The sequence below is a fragment of the Lemur catta genome, chromosome 16 (assembly GCF_020740605.2).
Source record: "Lemur catta isolate mLemCat1 chromosome 16, mLemCat1.pri, whole genome shotgun sequence".
NCBI lineage: Eukaryota > Metazoa > Chordata > Mammalia > Primates > Lemuridae > Lemur > Lemur catta.
In genome coordinates, this window is record NC_059143.1 from 45,002,895 (window position 1) to 45,015,529 (window position 12,635).

At 35.5% G+C, this 12,635-nt stretch overlaps 1 protein-coding gene across 1 annotated transcript in view; it reads right to left on the reverse strand.

Moving 5' to 3' along the window:
- Window positions 1-562: 562 nt before the first annotated feature.
- PIGN (phosphatidylinositol glycan anchor biosynthesis class N) overlaps window positions 563-12,635 on the reverse strand; it is an 88,459-nt gene continuing 76,386 nt past the window's right edge. Inside the window, exon 30 of the mRNA XM_045527386.1 lies at window positions 563-2,589. Coding sequence (XP_045383342.1) covers window positions 2,466-2,589 — 124 coding nt within the window. The 3' untranslated portion in view covers window positions 563-2,465. The remainder of the gene's footprint in view (window positions 2,590-12,635) is intronic.

Here is a 12,635-nt window from a genome sequence, read left to right on the forward strand (position 1 = left end):
TGCTTTCAATGGCACAGTTATATGTTAAAAAGGAGGAGCAGAGGTTTACCAAAAACAGGTGTGTAAAGGTGGTGGTGAGGAGGTGGGTTGACATAGATGATGCTCCTAATATCTGAGTTGGCTAAAATCTGGACTCAGTTTTTCATGAGAAATACTGATATAACTGATAATAATTCAGTTCCATCATTAATAAATAATTTTAAGGACATTATTGTAAAAATAGACCACCATTTATAACATTACTTTCCTAAAAATAAAAGCATTCTATGTTCTAATATTGCACACTAAATATAATAATATAGAGAATTAACCTTCTGGTAAATTATGGACAGGCTGCAGTTAGTTTCCTAAAGCCTTAGAGTTCACTCCAAAATTTATTCATGGCCCACGTGACATGGCATGGCTTTTCTGTTGTTCAATATTTTCCTAATTTAATATGCCCACTTTAATTCTTATAACAATTCCTAATTTAAACAATGTTAACCAGCAAATGTCTTAAGTCTTGATTCAGAAATCTTGCATGGCACAGGTAGAACAAAAAAATAAAGGCTTTAAACAGAAATACTTTTTACCTAAATCTTTTTTTCTCTGTTATTCAATATACAAATATACATTTCAAAACATTTTAAGATACCTGAGAAACAGCACAACAGAAAAGGCCTGTACCCAGGTGAGTCCAGTTACAGTGCAGCAAGGAGACCCTGTGGCTAACAGGTGTATTTCCCTCTTCCATAAACTCACACTGACCTGAAAGGACAATATTAAGAAAAAGACATGCTTTGAAGAGTAAAATAAAGATAAAGCACTGAGCACCTTTCACAATGTTGTAATAAGGTACTCATTAATTTTGCTGTATGAAAACCTGGGAATAGATGAAAGATAAAACTAGATATAAAAGGAGTTAAGCCATAAATGTTTATAAAATCCATTTTCTATGACATGTGAAAAAAAAGTAAAAAATCCTTTGAGGTAATATTAAAGTTCATGATTCTCTTTCTGCCAATGTCATCATTTGCCACTGTAGCTTCTTAGTTGTCCACTTAGATTTTATATTACAGACTGATGCATGAGGTCTTATATTAACACAAACACTTCTTTTTTAAAAATGCAAGTGGTATAATGCGTTTACGGCTGTACCATAAAGTATTATTACAAATAAATTCTAACTATATTTCATCATAAATAGAAATTAAGAAACTATATTTCTCCAAGCTAATTTTTGAGTCTTCTAAGTTGTATTTGTTCACTTATCTGCCAATTTGAACACTGTTGTAATTTGTAGAGGGCTTCCTTGTCATTAATGTGAATTAACTTAATTCAAAAGCAATGATTTTTTTAAATGGGGCACATACCAGCAAAGCTTAGCATCATCCAAAAACTACTGGCACACCATGGGCAAAAGGCCAACTCTACAGTGATATGTAAAGCTCTCTTTATGGACAATACAAACAAAAATTGCTCTCAAAATATTTTACCCATTAGAATTATTAAATAGTTTACAAATGGAAGTCTAATTTAATGAGATGATTTTAGGCCTTTGGGCTAGAATCTTACAACCAGAAGGAATAACAATTTAACACAAATTCTTGTGATATTGTCAGAAAATTTAACCACTGATTTAAAGAATCCTGTTGAAATAATACATGAAAAAGCTATAGAGGTAACAGATGTTGAGTCCACAATTAAAAACTACTCCTTTTAAATTTTTTCCTATGGACATGACACAAATACTAAGCATTTTCTACTTTTGTATTGCCAGAAATTCCATGAGAATCCAAATATGAAAAAGTGAAGGTTAAACCTGCATCTGGCTGGTTGACTATGAAAACCCTAGAAACAGCACTAAGAAGCCTAAGATAGTACTACTGCATACTGAAGAAAAATGACAAACACCTGCAAACATTTTTTCTATTGAAGCTTTGGTAAATTTGAAATAACACACCCTCACTGTCTTTCTAGCGATGCTGTTGAGTAGTTAGGACTACTACAAAACCAGCGCTGAAAGCTGATAAATATTTATGGGGCCACCTGGTGATTTCTTTAAGTTCAGCCACAGCAATGATTTTGGATGCTGCCAGTACTGCCCCCACAGGCGCATGTTCTCCTTTGGGGATATGGGAAGCCGTACGGTTGGGGACCAGATTGTTGCAGGTGCTCTGAACATCACTGAGAAGAGCTGCCAGCTAAAGCAAAAAAATAAAAATGAAGAATGTTTTCCTATGCTTTTCCACAGATAGAATCACTATCTCATGCCTGAGAAAGCATGCAAAAAAAAAAAAAAAAAAAAGGAAGCTCCTTTATTCCAGATAACCTGTAAATTCAGAATTCCAAATACACATTTTCTTTATAGGAGTAGCATATGCTGTTCATCAATATCCATCTTCTTATTGAATCCTTGATGGGATTTTAGTTTAAAAGGAGAAGGCGAAACAGGATCCATATGCTAAATGATGGCTTCGGCAACATCATATGAGATGGCTTTTGGGTTTGCCATATAGTCTGAGTTTCTTTGTTGTGAGCAGCTGTGCCAGGCCATTGAGAAACACCAGAAAGATGGTCATGGACATGACAATCACGTAGTGGCTGATGCTGCACAAGGAGAAAAAGAAACACAATACTGGTAAGGAGAACACATATGAGGAAAAGTGTAGGATTCCTATAAATAATGTTTTAATATAGATACACAAAACACATAGAATTACAAAGGGTACCAATGATTTCAAAATATAGATACCAAAATGTATTAAAAAACCAAAAGTTTGTATATAATGTGAGTTACATATTTACTTCCTTAATAATGTATTAAGAATTAATAATGCATATTACTTATGTATTAATATTAATTTTTCATCCCTAATAACACAAACTACCATTGTGCTGAAACAGTGATCAACATAATATTTTGAGATATCTGCAGCAACTGTACTATGTTATGAAAGTGTCTGTGATTGGTATTGCCAGTACCTGTGTCTTTGTCATCAGTAGAAATTAAATTTCAAAAGCTTTTAGAAAAATAAAGACAATTTTTTTTCTACAATTATATTTAAGAAACTTCCTCTTCCAATTCTTCAACCCTTTGAATTCTATCCACAGACTCCCCAAGATGTTCCCATGTTAAGTATTCTGACATTTTAGAGCATTGCCATTTCATGCTTTGAAATAAGTTAGAAGTACTTTGACAAAACTACCAGCTGTGAAAGAAAGATAAATGTTACCCAAACTCAATTTTCAGTGAAGTGAACATTTTAGTTAAGGAATTGAAACAAAGGGAAATTGGACAAATGTCTTTATTAATCTCACAATCAAAGCTACTGCCTCCCAGGCTTTTGGAAAAAGACAGAAGAATAACGAATACTATTAAAATTACTCAGTCTTAGTTTTCATCTATCAGCAATGGCAAATGTTCAGTTTTCCTTTTTAAACACAGTAATTGTACTGTCTACATAGAACATAACTTGATAAAAAATTCAGAAGTATGGGAAGAAATGTAGGATATAGATGTGACAAATGTACAACATAGCAGAGGCTTCATGTGGTGATGCTAGCACAGCCCTGCCCAAGCTGAGCTACAGCGCATGTTGGCAAGTTATTTACTTTCATTGCCTACCAGCGTTACACTTAACATTCTAACTCCATCATAGATATGCACATTTCGTATTCTTCAACAAACAGAGGGGGAAATGTTTCAGCAGGCCTATAACCAGGCTAGGGTAATGAAGGGAGATCATCTTTTCTTCCCCTTCCTTTCATCTACCCGCAGCAAATAGAAGAGGAGTCCTGTTGTTGGTTCAAGAACTCTTACCCAGGAGTGCCCCACAAAGCAAGCCCCAGGGAACAAGGCTTTGGGACATCAGGGAAGGTAACTGCTGGGTGTTGAGTCAAAAAGGCCGATCACCTGGAGGGACCTGGAGACTAAGGGGGAGAGAGATAAAAAAGGGCCTTGGATGTCTCCCTCCCACCTTCCCAATAACTCAACCCAATAGGTGAGCTGCCCCCCAAAGTCAAATTGTTGGCTCTAAGCCAGATTTAGCACATTAATCAGGTATTTGCCCATGGCCTCTGAAGGCCAGAAAAGAAAGGTCTTCTACTTTGTGTGACTTTTTTTTTTTTTGTAATGTTACAGCTTTTAAGTAAGAACCTCCAATTGTAAAGTTTTATAGTTTAATAAGATTTTCTTTGGAGAGGCACTGGTTGGGAAATTCTTATTTAAAATCCTTCTTTAGCTTCACCTTAGAAAGTAAGTTTGAAGTAGAAAAGGAAGAGTTGGCTAATTAAAAAGCAAGAATTACTGGATCCAATGGTATTTCTATTTTTAGCTCTTTGAGGTATCTACAAATTCTTTTCCACAGAGGTTGCACTAATTTGGAGTCCCACCAGAAGTGTAAGAGTGTTCCTGTCTCTCCACATCCTTGCCAGCATTTGTTGTTTTGGGATTTTTTGATAGAGGCTAATCTGCATCCGAATGTTTATTGCAGCACAATTCACTATTGCAAGGATGTGGAAACAACCCAAGTGCCCGTCAATTCATCAGTGGATTATTAAAATTTGGTATATGTATACAATGGAATATTACTCCATTATAAGAAATGACAATGATCTAGCATCTCTTATATTTTCCTGGATTGAGTGTGAGCCCATTATCCACAGTGAGGTATCACAAGATCGGAGGAATAGCCTCCACATGTACTCACCATCAAATTGGCACTAACTGATCAACACTATGGTGCTCACATAGTAGTAATATTCTCCAGGGATTAGAGGATGGGGGGGGCGTGTAAACTCCAACTAATGGGTGCGGTGAACATTGTAGAGGGGAAGGGCATGTCTCTAATCCTCACTTGGGTGAGGCAAAGACATAAAATGTAACCAAAATGTTTGTACCCTCATAATATCCTGAAATAAAATTTTTTAAAAAATAAATAAATAAATAAAAAGCAAGAATTAGAACTGCTTATGTTAAAAATCTGGCTCTGGTCTAGGCTAGACTCTTGACCTAATAAGAAAACAACAAAATCAGATCTTTATTGATAAACAAATATCAACTCTAAAGTAAGATTTTTTAACACTTTCATTTTTTTATTGTAAAAATAATATAATAGGATACTGGACATGGAATTTTTTCTACTTCAATTGTGTATGTATGTGTGGTTTTTGTTTTGCTTTTACTCTGAATATGATATGGATCTTACCTACAATCATTTAATTAAATCACTAATAATTATTTATTTAAAAATGAAAATAATGATTCTATGACTAGATTTATTTATCATCATACCAAGCCTTGTTGGGAATAAAATTATCTAGATATTTATTATTTGTGGGCCTGCCCCCACAAAAAAAGAGTGCAAACAACATATCCGGTATCACTACACACCTATCAGTGTAAGTCTCAGACTTAATACAAAAATTAACTAAAATGGATCACAGACTTAAACGTAAAATGTAAAAGTATAACATTTTAGAAAAAAAAAACAAGAGAAAATCTCTGGGATCTAGAGCTAGGCAAAAAGTTCTTAGACTTGACACCAAAAGCACAATTTAAAAAAGAAAAAATTGATAAACTGGACTTTATCAAAATAAAAAACTTTTGCTCTGTGAAAGGCCCTGTTAAGAGGGTGAGAAGACAAGTTATAGACTGGGAGAAAATATTTGCAAGCCATATACCTAACAAAGGACTAGTAATAGATTCTCAAAACTCAACAGTAAAAAAGGAACAAAAACAAACCCACAGACAACCCAATTAGAAAATGAGCAAAAGACATGAAGAGACACTTCACCAAAGAGGATATACAGATAGCATATAAACAGACTAAACAAAATGTTCAATACCACTCATACACTGCTGGTGGGAATGCAAACTAGTGCAACCCCTATGGAAAGCAATATGGAGATACCTTAAACAGATTCAAGTAGACCTACCATTTGATCCAGCAATCCCATTATTGGGCATATACCCACAAGAACAAAAGTCATTCTTTAACAAAGACACCTGTACCCGAATGTTTATAGCAGCACAATTCACAATTGCAAAGATGTGGAAACAACCCAAGTGCCCATCAATCCACAAATGGATTAGTAAACTGTGGTATATGTATACCATGGAGTACTACTCAGCTATAAGAAATAACGATGATACGACATCTCTTTGGTTCTCCTGGAGAGAGCTGGAACCCATTATGTTAAGTGAAGTATCCAAAGAATGGAAAAACAAGCATCACATGTACTCACCAGAAAACTGGCTTCCCTGATCATCACCTAAATGTACATCGGGGAAGGATACCAATTGGATATCAGACTGGGATGGGGGGTGGGGGGAGGGGATGGGTGTATGCCTACATGATGAGTGCGTTGCACACCCTCTGGGGAATGGTCATGCTTGAAGGTGCAGACCCGGGGAGGTGGGGGGGGGGGGGCGGGGGATGGAGGTATGACTACATGATGAGTGCCAGGCGCACTGTCTGGAGAATGAGAATGGATGCACTTGGGACTCTGACTCGGGGGGATGGGCGGGACATGGACAATGTATATGACCTGAACTTATGTATCCCCATGATGAGCTGAAATAAAAAAAAAAAATGTTCAATACCATTAATCACTAGGGAAATGCAAATTAAAACCAAAATGAGATATTGCTACACACATACTTGAATGGCTAAAATAATAAATACTGACAACATCAAATGCTGGCAAAGATGCAGAGAAACAGGACCACTGCTTTCTGGTTCAGCCACTCTGGAAAACAGTTTGGCAGTTTCTTACAAAACTCAACATGCAGCTAGTATAAGACTCAGTGAATATAGTTCTGGGCATTTATGCCAGAGAAATAAAAAATTATATTCACAAGAATGTTTATAGAAGCTTTGTTCATAGTAGCCCAAAACTGGAAATAATCTTGATGACTTTCAACAGGTGAATGATGAAACAAATTGTGACATTTCTATACTATGGATTTACTCACCAATAAAAAACAATTAACTATTGAAACACACAACAACCTGAATGAATCGCCAGAGAGTGAAAAAATGCTAATTCTAAAAGGTTATATACTACATGATTCCATTTATATTTATAAAATAACAAAATTATAGAAATGAAAAACAGATTACTTGTTGCTAGGGGTTAAGGAGGGGGTGTAGGTGGGAGGGAAGTGCCTGTGGCTATAAAAGTGCAATGTTAAAGATCCTTGTGTTGATAGAAATATTCTGTATCTTGAAGGTATCAGTGTGAATATCCTGGTTGTACCGTATGTTATCCTATAGTTTTGCATAAAGTTACCATTGGGAAAAACTGGGTAAAGAGTACACAAGATCTCTCTTCATTATTTCTTATAATCTCATGTGAACCTATAATTATGTCAAAATAAAATGTTTAGTTAAAATTTTTTTAGTTCACAGGCTGTACAGAAACAGGCTATATAAGAGGTAAGTTGGTGCTGGTCCGATGGTAATGGGTTATCAGAACTTATTAACATTAGTGTCACTAAACTTGGTATAAACCCCCCCCATTGCTAAATTTGACTGGCTTTAAAAAAAAAAAAAAAAACAAGAGGTGGGTTGGATTTGACTGAAGGGCCATGGGTTGCTGATCTCTGCCCTAGACTATAAGCTCTATGGAAGTAGGGAACATGATTTTTATCTGATCTCTTTCCCCGTCTTTAAAGTATAATGCAAGCCCTCACAGGCATTTAATCAATATTTGTTAAATGAATTATTAAAGAGAATAATTTATAATTAAAAAAATCATAATATCCTCTTTTTTCATTTTATATTACCCTGGCGAATTTAATCTGTACTTAAATCAGACTCTCCTAAAATAAAAGTTATAAATATAATAAAAATTAAATGCTAAAAAACCAATCAAAAATTGTTAAAGAAACAAAAAGAATTTCTATAAAAATGAAGTAAAAACTAACCTTATAAGATACTGAAACATAAAGTTATGTGTAATCCTGGCATTAGAATCAAGAGTCAGAACAATGGAAGAGAACAGATAGCCCTGTCACACAAGATACAGGAATCATCACAAAAAACAACTGTTCTGGCTGGACTCACTTTAAATTTATGAGCACAAATGAGATTTGGCTCTCATCAATGCCTCAAGCCTGACTGCACACTTGTGAATTACTTTTCTCTGTCTCTGAGCCAAACCACTTCATGTCCTGTCATCTCTCCTCAAAGTTCTGTTACCTTCCTCCCATCTCAGCAGATGACTTTGCTTATTTTATTGAGAAAATACTGACAGAGCAATCATAAGGGAAGTACCTCTTCTTTTCTCACCCAAACCCACCCATATCTGTGCCCATGTTTCCTCCTGTGCCTGCTCCTGTCTAAAACAAACCCCTTCACTTCTGTTTTGGATCCCATCCCAACTTTCCTACTAAGGAATGTTACTTTTGCCAACTATCCCATCCCCTCTTATACCACTGATTTTTCCCTCTTTTTGATGAACAAATTCTTTTCCATATAAATGTGTAATTTCTCTCATCCTAAAAACAAACTAAAAACTCTCCCAAGTTCCCATAGCTCCCTCCAGCACCATACTAATTTAAGGCTTCTTAAATTTGGTATATCCAAAAACCTGCTTTTAATCTCCCACACCTTCCGTCACCAAACTCACTCCTCCTAAAGCCCTCTTCATCTCTGGAAATGGCTTTACTATTCACTTAGTTACTCAAGACAAAAAAAATCTAGGAGTCACCCTTGATTCTTTTCTTTTCCAAGTATATCTAATCTATCAACAAATTCTATCAACCTCTCTTTCAAAATATTTTCTAAGTCTAGCCTCTTGTCACCATTTTAAACTGCTACACTAGTCTAAACTGTCATCATCTCTAGCTTAGAATATTCCAACAGCCTCTTAATCTCCCTGCTCCTCTCTTGATCCCTCCAATATGTGCTTCACACTGTGGCCAGAGTGTTGTTTCAAAAAAAGCAAATAAAATCACATCCTGCACAACAGTCTAATGCTTCACTTTACCCTTAGAATAAATTCCTAATTCCTTACAATGGCCTTCAAGGCCACAAATGATATCAAATGACTACTCTCTAAACTCTCTTCCTATCATGTTTCCCTTCTCACACTACTCTAGTTACCCTAACATTCACGTTTTCAAAAGTGCTTACAGACATGGGGAAATGGTTATTATAGAAAGCCAACTTAAAAAAAAAACGTATATGTTTGTACATAAATTAAGGCTTAAAGAACATAAATCAACATGTTGAACAGTGGTTCTCTCTGAGACAATGAATTATGAGTGACTTCTTATTTTTTTCTTAATGCTTTCAGTATTCTCTATACTAAGCTTTTGATACATTTCTTTTTATGTGATGTTTACAAATTATGCTAGATTTAGCCACAGAACTCTACAGCTGACTTCATAATTACCATAGAAATCTTCAACTCTATTCTGCTTTTGAGGCCTCAGAGGACACTTCAAAATCTGTACCAGTCCCTGAGATTAAAATCCTCAATCCAATAAACTGGATATAATGGTCACAACTTCATGTTATAAGATTCTTTATTCCCCAACCCAGGGGCTAAAGCTCGGAATCACAGGTGAGATGAGTGAGGGAATGCAAACCACCCAGCATACAGCCTGAAGATCAAATCCAGGAAAGCTCAATTTGACCTTGGTTCCATGGGGGAAACCAGGCAAGGAGGTAAGGAGCCAAGCAGATGAAGAAAAGCAATAAGAACTGTAAAATAATACACTATAGAAAGAATAAACAAAATCCATACAACGGGACATTATTCAGCAATAAAAAAGAATGAAGTACTTATACATGCTACAATATAGATGAATGCCAAAAAAAATTATACTAAATGGAAGAAGTCAGATGCAAAAGATTACATATTGTATGATTCTGTTTATATATTTGCTGGGCTCTGTGGCTCACACCTGTAGTCCCAGCTATTCAGGGGCATCAGTTGAGACCAGGAGTTCAAGACCAGCTGTGGCAACATAGCTAGACCCTCAACTCTAATTCAAGAAAAAGAAAAGAGAAGGAATGTCCACAAAAGGCAAATATGTAGAGACAGAAAGCAAATTAGTGTTTGCCTGGGACTCAGGATGAGAATGGAGATACACTGTAAATAGGCATGGGGGAATTTTTTGGGTGATGGAAATGTTCAAAAACTAGATCGTGGTGCTGGCAGCACAACTCCATAAATTTGTTAAAAATCATTGAAATGATTTATAACAAACATTTAAGTCATTTAAAACCTTAAAGTAGATCGATTTTAACCTATGTAAATCATACCTCAATAAAGTTGTAAAAATTTTAGGAAGAAAGAAAAGATTTCATGCTAGCAAGTGTTAAATTTTGCTATCACTTCTAGGTCAAAATGTGAAATCTGACTTGATCTCTAAACGAAAATGTTTTGTAAAATCAGCAGGTGATCCATCTTCAAGTTTAATGAAAAGTTTACCTGTAAAAGGTATTCCACAGATCACTTATCTCTGTTCAGTGGCCTGAAATGACTGACTCTTGGCTCATTTAAGCTGACATTACTGGCAGGAAACAGTTGTGAAGCTCATCATCCTCATGCAATTGAGCCATAGGCATCCAGCTTGTTATATTTTGCATCAATCAAGTCTTGGTGTCATCTCAGCATTAGCAGAGTTCAAGGAACATCAAATTTCAACTTGAAATGAGTTCAACTGTTCCCATTCTCTCCCATGACTATTTTGACATCATTTAAATCAGTAATTCTCAAGGTGGACGTGTGTGTGATGGTAGAAGCAGACAGTGTATGTGTGTGGAGCCACACACAGAATTGCCAGGCAGGACTTTTCAACCTGCACAATGGGTGATAAAAAGTTGATTGTGATGGGCAATAGAAGCAGGTCATGTCTGTTAGATGTACTGGGGCAGAAAAAGGTTGAGAATCATTGATTTTAATGAAGAAAGCTTGATATTTGTTGTAAGAGTACAGACATTTTATGGCACTTATTAATCACATTTAGGATATTAAAAAAATTATTAAATAGAATCATGAGTTTTCATTATATCTAAAGAGAAATGATACTTTCATTGTCATTTGTATTTTAATAAGTTATAACAACAGTGCATGTAGGAAACAATTAAAATCCAAATGAACAATGCTATCAAATCAAACTGCAGCTCAAACTGATGATCCTGACTCTATTCACCTCCCTACAAATACATTTAGAACATAAATTTAAATATATGTTTTTATAGTTATGAAAATTACCTCAAAGGAATTTTTCTTTAGTTTTAAAAATGCACTTTCAGTATGCCATATAAAAGGCAATACTCTGTAAAGTTTATGACCTGCTATAAATGAAGATAAAGTGTAAAGATCACAAGAAGAAAATACTAAATTAGCTCTGTCAGCTGTACACAATTTTATGGCCTGGGCAGGATATTTTTCACACGGCTGTTAAAAAAAACACCTGATGCCACAGGTTCTCAAGAGAAACACTAAACTTACACTAGCATCTTCAGCCGAGTATACTGACTGCAGTGTATTCTTTTCTAAGTCTCAATTTATTTTTTGTAAAATCTGCTCTGAAGATGCATTATGCATATAGAGTTCTATACCCATAAATAGATGTACTGGATATACTGCCTAATGCCCTAGTAATGCATGCAATCTTTATTGTTAAAGAAACTATTACTTATTTATTAACCTGAAACTAAAAGGTGACAAATCTCTCAAAAGAATTCTGAAAACCCACTACAGTAACCACAACAACACCATAAAGATTACAGATACACGCCAGACTACATTCATGGGGCTAGTTAGCACCCACTCCTCTCTAAAGTTCTGGGAGAGTCTCACCATTTCAGCATTCATAAAGCAGTAAAATAGTGAGGACAAAGGGACAACTTTCCATGCCTTTTATTCATAGGGATGGAATGGCTGAAGTTATTAACTACATGACTAATATGAAGGGGTTTAGAAATAAAATTTGTCACAAAGGGAAACCACTGCAGGAGCACAATTCAAATAACCCTGGTCAAATAACTCACTAAGGGAACTTTGCCAGTAAGTATATTATCAGTAACGTCTCAGCTTTTCAAATATACTTTCACTTAGGAATAATTATAAACCCAAAACTTAAAAACAACACTTTCACAACTGCTTTCACAAATAGCAGAAAAAAAATACAATAATGGGAGTTTTCATATGTGAACCCTATACTATGGTGCTTTTGTTTTGAATCTTTTTTTCTTTTTTTTTGAGATTTCCCCCACCCCCTCAGCTTGTTTTGAATATTGAAGTATATTTTTCCCCTACTATCCAGGTCATTCCTGGCAATAAATTAGATGTTTATGAAGATGCATGAACCACTCCTGCCCACTGGACCAGTACCACATGGTTCACAGAGGCAGCATATGCCATTACTGCTATAAAGGACAAAGAGAAGATCTTAGAATTCTAACTTACCAAGAGCAGCAACAATGAAGACCTCACATTACAGCATCAATCAGGGGCAATTCCATTTAGAAAGTCTAAATTCACTAACTCAGATTTCATTTTTGACTCTCCAGCCTGACCTCTCTTCCCCAATTCCCCTCCCCTCTGAAACCATCTTCCTTTCTTAATGTGGGGATCTTCCAGATTATATAAAAGACAAGACAAACAGAGCAAAGAGACATTTCAGCAGG